Source organism: Sceloporus undulatus, chromosome 1 (genome assembly GCF_019175285.1).
Source record: "Sceloporus undulatus isolate JIND9_A2432 ecotype Alabama chromosome 1, SceUnd_v1.1, whole genome shotgun sequence".
In the NCBI taxonomy this organism is placed as follows: domain Eukaryota; kingdom Metazoa; phylum Chordata; class Lepidosauria; order Squamata; family Phrynosomatidae; genus Sceloporus; species Sceloporus undulatus.
The window spans coordinates 19,936,416-19,948,588 of NC_056522.1; the positions used below are offsets into that span (position 1 = coordinate 19,936,416).

Below are 12,173 nucleotides of genomic sequence, written 5' to 3' on the forward strand. Positions count from 1 at the left end.
GAAAAGGGTGCTCAACCTGAGGATAAAGGAGCAGTGGACAGAATAGGGGAATTTCAGCACAGAATAAGTAAAGATACGGTACAGGAATACCTGGTTAATCTCAATGAATATAAATCTCCAGGACCTGATGAACTACATCCAAGAGTATTAGAAGAGCTGGCTAATGTAATATCAAAGCCATTGGCAATGATCTTTCAGAACTCCTGGAAAACAGAAGTTCCAGCAGATTGGAGGAGGACAAACGCTGTCCTCATCTTCAAAAAGGGGAAAAAAGAGGATCCCAACAGTGCGATGCGGCAGCTAACAAGGCCAATGCGATTTTAGGCTGCATTAACAGAAGTTTAGTGTCTAGATCAAGGGAAGTAATAGTTTCACTCTATTCTGCTCTGGTCAGGTCCCACCTGGAATATTGTGTCCAGTTCTGGGCGCCACAATTAAAAAAGAACATTGAGAAACTGGAGCGTGTCCAAAGGAGGGCGACTAAAATGGTGAAGGATCTGGAAACCATGCCCTATGAGGAAAGACTTAGGGAGCTGGGGATGTTTAGCCTGGAGAAGAGAAGGTTAAGGGGTGATATGATAGCCCTGTTTAAATACTTGAAGGGATGTCACGTTGAGGAGGGGGCAAGCTTGTTTTCTGCTGCTCCAGAGAATAGGACCTGGAACAATAGATGCAAGCTCCGGGAAAAGAGATTCCACCTCAACATTAGGAGGAACTTCCTGATAGTAAGGGCTGTTCAACAGTGGAAAAAACTCTCTCAGAGAGTAGTGGAGTTTCCTTCCTTAGAGGTCTTTAAACAGAGGCTGGATGGACATCTGTCGGGGATGCTTTGATTTACATTTCGTGCATGGCAGAATAGGGTTGGACTGGATGGCCCTTGTGGTCTCTTCCAACTCTATGATTCTATGATCAACTGGCGTATTTGATGACACTTCTCTTCAAATTCTCAGATAACCTAGTGGCTTCATATAGATAATATAGAAAATTGGGAGTGGGTTATGGAACCCTCAATGGTTTGTTCTGGTGTTACTTCAGGCTTCCAAGGGATTCATATGATATATGATATTGTATTACAATATCATGTCATTTTCTGGACAGCTTGGGAAAGACATCTAATAAATGCAGCAAATAAATGAACTACTGGTAAGCAGGGAAGTGCAGGAGGCTCTGCTGAGGTGTATGCTTCCAAAGCTTCCAAACACATGGGAATTTTGCTAGGTTTTGTTGTCAGCTGCAGCATCAAAAACAGCCCTCAAGAGCTAGAACACTTGTGAGCTAAACAGCAAATGTGACTAAACAGACTCATCTGCAGATTCATCTCACAACTGAACAGTCTGAATAAACCAGCTGTGTCTTATTCACTTATGTCCCACTCAGTGTGTGCATAGACAAGGTTAAGGGAGAAACCCATCTGGGATTAAATCCCTGACGTGTGTGTCAAAACCAACATGCAGATGTGCCCTCAGCTCACCCTGGAAACATTCAAAACTTCCAGAGAAATTACCATTTCCTTTCCTAAAGCAGATAAATAAATCTTTGTCTCTGTGCATTTGCTCTTCATAAATCTGTCACCAGATGTTTTCCTTTAACCTCCCCCTTTAACAGCTGCATCCCTATCTCTAAGTCTGAACAGAGATAACAGAGGAGTTTGCAACTTAATATGAACATAACTTGGGCAATTCTTAAATCACCATCAATTTACAGTTCGCATTTTTATATCTGAGAGTCAAATAAACCTCATAAATTTTCTCCAGGCAACATCTTACAGCTGAGTGATTTACACCAATATCTTCTTTTAATATTGGGTTAAGATCAATCTTACAGATAAATAAATGTTTTTTCAAAGAGGTTTTGCCTTTTACTGTACAATCCTTCCATCCTCCCAACAGCTAAGACATTTAGCCATATTGCCCCACATTCTGAAATACTAACATATATCCTGAAAGCTACAGACATCACAAATTTATCTAGAGGCAGTAGTTTTCAAAACCATATTTGCTGTGAACATTAAAAACAGATACAAGAAATCTCTGAAAGGAAGATACAACTTGGCAGTATATTTATTTTATGCTCATCATACAGATTGACATGGTTGATACAATTGAGTAACCCTTGAATATAGGGCAGCTACTTTCCCACAGAGCAAGTGTGAAATATTCAGTTTCATAACTCCTTGCAAACGGGTGACAGAAATCTCCTACAGAATGCCGTGCTAAAAAATACCACCTCAGGTTGGCATGAACAAACTGCCCATTTTTGGGGGGGGAATGAAGAATATATTTTATAATATTAAGACATCAACCAGGAAATTCCAAAATGCCCCAGGAACAATCATCCTAGGTAGGGCTAGGCAGAAAGCAGCCCCACCCATGTTGTCAGATTCCCAGCATTCCTAACCATTGGCTTTGCTAGCTCAGCCTGCTGGGAGTCGCAGTCAAACATCTAAAGGGCCTCATTTTGTCTATCCCTGAGCCTAGGACTGGCTCAAACTCTGACAGTGCCATGGCCTAGCACTAGGAAACGCTGTTGGTCTTCAGAAATAAATGCGGGCATCACCACATGGGGAAAGTAAGGTGAAACCAATGTAAAGGTGCATAGGGATCTCTACACTAACCCCCTCAACTAGGGGATAATGTGAAAATCAGGCACATTGTTACATGTGAATGCTGAAAACTTCCCAAAACTGAGCACTATCCTCCATTCCCTGTTTTGATTTTTTTCACATCCCATCAATATTTGAACCAGTCTGAGCTGGTGCTGAGCTTTCCTAATTCAGTGATTCCTTAGTCTGTCTTCACATATCAACCTTCATCTGAAACTGATGATCCACTGTGAATAACGCCCCACTCTTGTGAAGGTGAAGAAGTCTTCATTTTGTAAAAAAAGAACTCTCCCTTTCAGCAGTCTTTCTATTTACATCTTCCTCCAACTGTTACTGGATATTTCACTGTTAGCAGATCTGCATGAAAATTAACAACACAAACAAACGTACAGAATGTTACTCTACAGCCCAATTTGACACAGACAGTTTCTCTGGCCCACTTTCTGCATTTGATTTGAAAAGACCACTACTGTACACTTTTAAACTGCTGTTACAGTTAATATGAAGTTGCATTAGTCACCGACACACTGAATGCTTCAGTATAAATGTACAGAGACTACCTCTGTCAGGCAATCTTCTAAGCGAGTCTAGAAGAGGAGAAGACTGGAATTTGCAATATATTTCACAATACTGTAACTGCACAGGAAAATGTTGCTGAAAAATGTTTCTGTGGTTTGTGGTTCTATGGGGTTTTTTGTTTTATCCACAGAAAGGAATGGACAGGCAGGATTAACAATCTCTTAGGCAGGAAAAGACAACTATCACATTAATACCAGATCTGTTCATCTAAATATGCACTCAAATATACAAAATCTTGGAAGTTTGTACATGGACATTAAAGGTAGTTACAAAGTATATGATAAAAAATCATGGTTAATTCCTATGCAGTTTATCCACAGAGCATATATTTTCCTGTCTGCTTTACTGGTTGCGAAGTTTGCACAGCATGAATCCGCCTACCCAATATAGTGTGGTCTCACACCACCCACAACATCAAAATACACAAATGGAGTAAATCCACCACTGCAGTCATGTCCCGTCAAGAGAGGATTTGCCAGCCGAATACCAGTTCCAGCGTCTGTATTTCTGTGAGGCAGCATAATCCATAGCTGGCCAACCAATACTATCGACTTCTGTTCTTCTTGGAATTTCCCTAGATCAAGAAGAGAGCACAAGTCACATCATCACAGATGTTGCTTTCAACCTGATCAGACAATACTTATAATAATAATAATAGGATTTATTTATAAGCCACCCAATCACTGGGAATCCAGGTGGCTTACAACAGAGGGGATAACAGACCGTTTCCTGCCCTCAGGCTTACAATCTAAAAAGACACGACACAAAAGGAGAAGGGAATGGTGAGGGGGGGAGGGGATCGGGTCCAGCATTCTTCTCTCCCTCTGAGGCCTGGACCAAGGGAGATGGACTGGAGGGAGGGCTCTTCTTCTTCAGGCTAGCCCTGGTGGAGCTGGGCCTGCCTGGTCAACTCCCTCGCAGATCGGAAGATGAACGTTATGTAGGGAGGAGTCTCTTCTTCCAGGCTACCCCTGATGGAGCTGGGCCTGACTGGTCAACTCCCTCGCAGGCCATATACATACCTTATCCATATACCTCACTCCATTGATACTGGTAATGGTTCTCCACAGTCTCAGACACAAGTTTTACCCATTACCTGTTCTTCTCTCTCTCTCTTTTTAACCTGAAGATACCAGAGATTCAACCTGGGACCTTATACATGCAAGGCTTAGCTACAATCTACCTCAGTGTGATACCTTATCATGTAGGTATCAGTATAGTGCATTACCCTTCTTTTCTGCCATTTTTTTTCTGGAAACACACATTCCTTCCCCTATACAAAGATAAGGACACGATACAAGGATGGGGGAAAAAACCAAAACGAAACAAAACAAAAAAAACACCAAGCCTTAGAAGAGGAGTGAGAATCTTATAGGCCACAGCCATTATTGTTGTTGTTGTTATGGTCCCTGGACTCTTTCCATCCATAAAACTTAAGCTGAAAATGGAAAACCACTGCTCCTGGAAGCTTTCAGAAGTAACATCCTCTAAAAGAAGATTTTGGTTTTAATATGTTGTGGCAGATGGAGCATTTAATGTTGTGTTTCTACTTTATTATGTTTTAAATTAGTTTACACTGGTTTTAATGTGTGTTGGTTTGTTTTTTTTAAAGATAACTTTAAGCAGTTACTTTGGTTTGGCAGTTGTAAGCTGCCTTGAACCCTGTGCTGGAAGAAAGGTCAGATATGAATTAAATAAATAAGGTACAGGATCTTGCATTAGTGCTTTTCTGAATTTTTATCAGAAGTACAATGAACTTCCAGTTACTTCTAATTTGACAGGGAATGCAAAAAAACTGATGGACTAAGGAATTTAGCAATTCCCCAGGGTACAAATATGGTCCCTGGACATACACTCTCTCAGTGCAGACAGGCCTTGCTTATCATTGTCCCAGAGTGCCATTGAAAAGTTTAGAGGTACCTCAACCCTGCAATCAAAAAGCCTATTTTCTTATTGTACAATATCTGAAAGAGCCGACAGATCAAATTGTAATGCAAAATGAACAAGACATCTCTATGCAAAGTTCAGCAACCTGAGGTTTCAGTGCAGACAAGCCTTAACCATCAAATTGTTCCCATGTTCCTGTGATTAGAGCTTTTGCCTGCCAGCTCCATTAAACAAAAATCAACTTTATTACAGAACAGACATTAGGGAAGAAGGCTTTATAGATTCCACAGCCTTTAGAAACCACAAATACGTTGTCCTAGTTAGAAGCCTGATGATACAACTTGGGAACATTGTCAGGGAGTACCAGATTTCACATGTGGCAAAGAATGCCGAGAGGTCAGCTGATGTGTCAGTTTAGCTGACTATATATTACCAGTGTATATGCAGTGTCTAAGACATAATCTAAATACTGAAATGCTTAATATAAAAATTTCTTTCTTTTGTTTTTAAGTATTAATAAGATAATGAAATCCATTCAGAGAAACATAGACTCCTAGAGTTGGAAGAGACCCCAAGGGACATCCAGTCCACCCCCCCTGCCATGCAGGAAATCAAAATCAAAGCATCTCCGATAAATGGCCATCCAACCTCTTTTTAAACACCTCCAAAGAAGAACCCATCACATTCCAAGGGAGTGTGTTCCACTGTCGAACAGCTCTTAAGGTGCTCATTTTGGCTTGAATTCCTTTTCTGCTGGTCAGTTTCCCTCATATGACCAAAGCCTCTGTATCATTTTAAAAAACAACCACGCTGGAACTGTGTGGCCAACACACTACATGTGACTTTTGGGAGCCCCACTGACTCCCATTTTTGGCCACATCACTCCATGTTTGGCCAAAAAATGCTTTTAACCAATGTTTTTCAAAGAATCTGAGTGCAACAGCCATCTTTTTTCTGCATCAATATGCTAGGGATCAGTAGCCTATTTATGCCCACTGGCTACAAATGTTTCTTTCTTCCCTGGGAATTCACCAGGGACCAGGAGCCAATAGCTCATGGACCAGCACCATCACGCTGAGTAGTAGAAGCAGTGCCGTTTTTGGGTGGCCCCTATCTCGAAACTGCAAGGTTCCCTTTCCCTCTCATACTCCAAAACATACTCCAGGCATAAAAATGGTAGGTATGACGGAACAGCTACAGCCCTCCAAAAGTTGTGAAAATTGCTAGATATAGCCTTCTGGGCAAAAAGAGACAGTGGCATGAGTATTGGAATGAGGTAGCTCCATGAGATGTTGTTATTAGCTGCCTTTGAATTAACTTCGACTCATAGCAGCCCCATGAATAAAGCACCTCCAAGCCCTTCAACCACTCTGCTCAGGCCCTGCAGGCTCAGGATAATGTTTTACTTGATTTAGTCTATCCATCTGGTGTGTGGTCTTCCTCTCTTTCTACTGTCCTCTACCTTTTCTAGCATCACTGTCTTTTCTCATGAGTCCTAGTTTTTCATAATGTGTCCAAAACAGAACAGCCTCAGTTTAGTCATCTCAGCTTCCAAGGAGAGTTCAGGCTTGATCTTTCATTTGTTTGCCCTTTTGGCCATCTGTGCAGTGGCATCCCTGTGATTCATGTCACCTGGTGTGGGTGCTGCTGACCGCTGCTTGATGGGTGGGGGTGAAACTGTGATGCTGTGGCCTACAACAGCCACTTGGGATATGGTGTAGCTGCTCTGGGGAACAGCTACATCTGACCCGAAACAAAAGGCATCCCCCACAAGTAGCTCCCACTGTTGGAGGAGCAGTGCTGCACCTCCAGACACGGCTGCTAGGCAAGCAAGAAAGGGACACAATACATTTTTTCACTCACTAAGTTGCTGCACCAGCCCCACACAGGGTGTATAACCCCCTCTGGGGTGTGACCCAGTGCAACCGACCCCTTCCACACCTCCTAGTGATACCACTGCATCCATGGTATCCTTAACACGTTTCTCCAGCACACCTCAAATGAACTGATTTTCCTTCTATCTGTCTTCTTCACTGTACAGCTTTTACATCTCACAGCTCTAGTACAGCAGAGTTCAGATCTCTTTTCAGCAACTGAAACTCACTGAGTGGCCTAGGACAAGTCACACATATTCAGCTTTAGGAAGGCAATGGCTAATCTATTCTGAAGAAATCTTACCACAAAAACCCTAGCATAGCGTCACCATAAATTGGAATCAACATGAAGGCACATAACAAAGACTTCTGAGCTGTGGAGCTTGTTTAGCCCTGCTGTAGAGAGAGAAGAAACTAGTAAGAGTCACATCCCTACTTTCTACCAGGATCTTTCACTCAATTGCAAACCTGTCCACGAAGAGAAGGAACCTTCAGCTCAGGGAAAGAATTTCAGAATGTTAAGCCATTCTTTTCATTAAGTTCTCAGGAATGTCATGGCACTCATTTTTATCAGAGGGCTTTGTGCTTATTAGTTGCTAGGACTCTTGCAAATAACATTCTGCCCTGATTCAGCAGAGAACTCACATTCCTAACCAATTGGCATGGCATTCTTAGGATCTTTCACCATTTATTATGCCTCAATTTTTATGAGATCCTTAGTATGCTCATTTTAAATATTCATCATATATTAATAGACCATGGGAAATCTTAGTGAAAAAGAATCCAGTGTCTTAAATTAGGGGTGTGAGTGTGTGCATATGTCAATTTCGCTTTTAGAAAAAATAGAAGATTTTTTTGATCAGGCCCATGCCATGCTCATTTAAAAAGTAAGCACAGGTGCTGGCTCAGCAGGAGTGTTTTTGTGAACACCATGTGTCAGTGTATACGATGATCTGCAAAGTTACATAAACCACAGGGAGGGATAGGAAAAAGTGACATGAGAGACATATCCACAAATACGGTTTATAATCCATTGGTTTATTTTAGGGGAGGGAAGATGAAAGGGATTAAGGCATGGCTTCACGGAGCAGGTTGATTCTGGGGAGGCAAATGGAGAGAGGAAGAGGGGGCTTCTTCTACTAGCTACAGCAGGAATAGAGGCATTTTCCTACAGAGGCTTGATTTCCCATCGCTTCCACTCCAAGTATCAGATCACCTGCTCATTCTCCTGCAATTGGTGTTTGAGTGCTCTTCAGTTGAGCAATCTAGCCAAGGGCAAGGTCTTTACAACAGCTGGTCTCTTCTCTCTCCCTCCCAAAGACTCATGTGACAACTCATGACTCAAGAATTGATCGCTATTCCTGCCTGTCATCACAAGGCTGTAGCCTTTTAGAAGGCACTGCAGTATAACATAAACCTATGAATGGGCTACAACAGTTTCTCCCGCTGTTAAGCCACTCTATCACTTCCTCCAAATTCATTTCATCTGGAAAACTTCTCCTGCCCCACTAAAGTCTCATCCACATCTTCTGCCATTAATTAAACAGTCTGACTCAATTGTATGCTACTCCATTTTTAAATATAGTATCTGTTTTGTGACCGTGACAAAGAGCAGCTATAAAATAAGTAAAAGAAATGGACGGAACCCCTCTCCCCTCAGTCATCATCCCATCCATCTCCAGTTAAGCTGATCCACACACATTCTGGAGCAGACCTAGCAAAATACTAATACTAAAAAGATGATGATGATGATGATGTAGTAGTAGTAGTAGTAGCAGTAGCAGCAGTAATAGTAGTAGTAAACAGGAATATTCTCCCCCATTCTGATTCAAAGAAGACTAGGACTTGGAAGGGCAGTTATAAAGGAACTAGGCAAGATACTGAAGTGTCAAGATATATAATCAAATACTGAAGTTAGGATTGTCCATGCCATCTTATTATCATTTTCTCTGTATGGTTTTGAAAGCTGGGCAGTGAAGAAAGCTGATAAGGAAAAAAATCAATTAATTTGAAATGTGGTGCTGGAGAAGAGTTCTGTGGATACAATGGGCTACTAAATAGACAGATAAAGAGGTCTTATAGCAAATCAAGCTTGAATTCTTCCTAAAAGCCAAAATAATTGAACTGAAACTGCTGTACTTTGGACATACCATGAGAAGACATGACCCACTAGAAAAGACAATAATGCTTTGTAAGGTAGAAGGCAGTAGGAAATGAGGAAGACTGCATTATAGATGGATAGACTCAATCAAGGAAGTAATGGCCCTCAGTCTGCAGGACCTAAGCAGAGCTAGTGATGATGGGGGAATGTGAAGGTCTCTCATTCACAGGGTCACCATAAGTCAAAGTTGATTTTACAGCAGTTAACAACAACAAATGATGGCCAAATCAAGAAAGATTTGTTCTATCCACAAATGGTGAGGGACAGTTAGTATTCCCACTACTTAAGGGTGAGAGCATCTACCTACTTGCATCCCACTGGAAACTCATATGAACAAACACACACAAACCTGCCATAGTAAGTCAGAGTTCTGGCCCATTTAGCCCAGTACTGTTTGTACAAAACAGGAGTTATTCTTCAAGATTTGAGACAGCAATCTTTAACTGCTCTTCCAAGTCCTTTTAAAGCAGCAATGGGCAACTGTGGCTTTGCAGATGAAACTGGATTGCAACCACTGGCTATGATAGCTAGAGTTAAAAGGAGCTGTAGTACAACAACATCTTGAGATTCAGTGGTGCACATGCATTTTAAATGGAGAAATCAGGTACCACCTGAGACCTTGTAAATACAAAACTTGTTTTCTACCATTGAGTTACAGCTCTCATCATCATACATTGTGACTGTAGTGCTCAATCCAGACTTTTAGCAACTTATCCACCATACAGGTTATTCGCTGTCGGCCTCCTGTCTGTCTCCCCAACACATTACTCTCCATTGTTGCTGTGATGCCATTTGCCATCAAGTCAACTTTGACTTATGACTACCCTATGAATGATAGCCCTCCAAGAGCCCAGGACATCATGTCTTGCTCAGGTCGTGCAAAGTCAGGCTTCCTTGATTGAATCAATTCACCTGTAGTACAGTTTTGCTGTCTGCCTACATTATTGTCTTTCCCGAAGAGTCATGTTGTCTCATAATATGTTCAAATTAGACAAGCCTCTTGCACTCATTTATGTGTCTGTTTGGCATCCACAGTACTGTATCTGTAGAACTCTTTCCCAAGTACCAATTTTAACACAAGCTGGCATTCTTTGTGTCACCTTTTGGCAATTCCCATGCATAGAAATATTATGGCATGAATGATTTTGATATTTAATGATACGTCTTTAAGCTTGAGGATCTCATCTAGTTCCTTCATAGTTATCCTTCCAAGTCTTAGTTTTCTTCTGAATTCTTGACTACACTGTCCATTTTGATTAATGACTGAGCCAGGGTATAGAAAATCTTTAACTATTTCAATGGTTTGATTACCCATTTTAAAGTTATGTAAAGTTATTACTCTGTATCATGCCAATATTAGGGGTAGCTGAGTTGTTTCCTTTCTTTGTTCTCATGAGGCTTGTCAAGGTCCATTACATTCTAAAGATATATATATATATATTCATTCATTCATTCATTCTGCCTTAGCCTCACCATGGCAGCTTTTTCTTTCACCTCCATTATTTGTTATCCTCCGTCCTTGCAATAATTTCTCAACTTCTCCCTCCTCCACACTCATTGTTTAGACATCCAATTTAGACTATAAAGCTGTAAAGAAAATGAAAGCTCTTTCTACTTTCCACACAGAACTTTGGACATGGTTAAATATTAAGCAACAGAGTGCTTATTCCAGAGACATTTATTTAAATAGACATTTAGAAAACAGAGGAAGGGGTCTAGTTCTAAATCTTTAGTTCACAAATTACCTTTAAGAGAGTCTTTCAACTCAAACAATAATGAAATAAACATATAGAATAAAAAAGTTTCAATCTAGAGTTTTGTTGACTTGAAAACTCCACTGATACAAGCCTTTATAACACTTTGCAACAGATTTGATTTTTTTAATTCATCAGTATCCTACACTAAGTGATGAAATCAGAATACAATATATAGGAAGCTCAAATTGTAGGTCACAACAAGTAGATTACATACCTTATTAGTCATCTTTAATGTATCTATTTCTTCTCGTTGTTTGGATAAGGTTTCATTCATACTGCAGAGGTGATCACTCATCATGCTTAACTGATCTTCATAGCTTCTCTTGGTTGTTGTTAATTCATCCTGAAAGATCAAATAAAGGATATCTTCAGTTCCTTCCCAACACTATTCAGTAAAAAGGTGCTGTCACTATCAATCTATCAATGTTCCACAAAGCAGATGACAGGCAGAGACAGAGAAAACAAGAACTCCTCTTGCGTTTTAAAACTTAGTGTATTTTTGCATTTTCAATAATTAACTGACAAGCTAGTCAGTTTTCTATCACATATGAGCTTGGATTTTCCATTATGAAAATATAGGGTGGGTAGAGAAGAAGTGACATGTTCACTGACATGGATTACCCTGATTAACCAACTTCTGTGCCACCTGCAAAGACTAGTTCACTGAACTACCCTCTTTCTTTGAAGAGAACCTACCCCTAGGGAACGAGCAATCAACTATTTAGCACATCTCCCCCACATCCTTTAGATGCTCCTGGAGGGAGACTTAGCATGAGGGAAATGAATATTACAGCCATCCAAATTATCCCCTGCTGGTTCACTGTGAATAGGCTGAGAAATACAATATGCTTAGAACTGTAAGCAAGGCAGAGTATTCATGGTGTAGAATCAACCAGGAGAGCAGTTCCCAAACCCTGTGAGTCACAGCTGATGATGGACATCAACTCCCAGAAATGACAGTTAATAATAAGGGATACTGGGAACGGCAGTCCAACATCATTTGGGAAGTCACACAGTGGGAGCCATTCTTCTAGTAGGGGTTTGAGCATTGGACTGGAGATCAGAGTTCAAATCTCAGATCAGCCATGTAAAGCCACTGGGTGACCTTGAGCAAATCACAATCTCTCAGCGTCAGAGGACAGCAGTGGGAAACCCCCTCTGATTAATCTTATGAAGAAAAACCCATAATTGTCATGGCCAGCCACGAAGAGGACTCGGAGGACGATGAGGAGGACTTGGCTCCTCAAGTGCAGGAGGAACCTGAGGCTGTGCCAGGCCCCAGTTCTGCCCTGCCAGGTCCCAGCTCTGCTCTC

The 12,173-nt window shown here is 41.1% G+C and overlaps 1 protein-coding gene across 4 annotated transcripts in view; it reads right to left on the reverse strand.

The window, feature by feature from the left end:
* Positions 1 to 2,037: 2,037 nt before the first annotated feature.
* Positions 2,038 to 12,173, reverse strand: part of PPP1R21 (protein phosphatase 1 regulatory subunit 21) — a 63,263-nt gene continuing 53,127 nt past the window's right edge. For 3 of the 4 annotated variants that reach the window (XM_042465378.1, XM_042465365.1, XM_042465383.1), the window contains 2 exons: positions 11,075 to 11,203; positions 2,038 to 3,755 (listed from right to left, as the gene is read on the reverse strand). In XM_042465378.1, coding sequence (XP_042321312.1) covers positions 3,726 to 3,755; positions 11,075 to 11,203 — 159 coding nt within the window. In that variant the 3' untranslated portion in view covers positions 2,038 to 3,725. The remainder of the gene's footprint in view (positions 3,756 to 11,074; positions 11,204 to 12,173) is intronic. The other variant, XR_006103702.1, reaches the window with a different exon arrangement.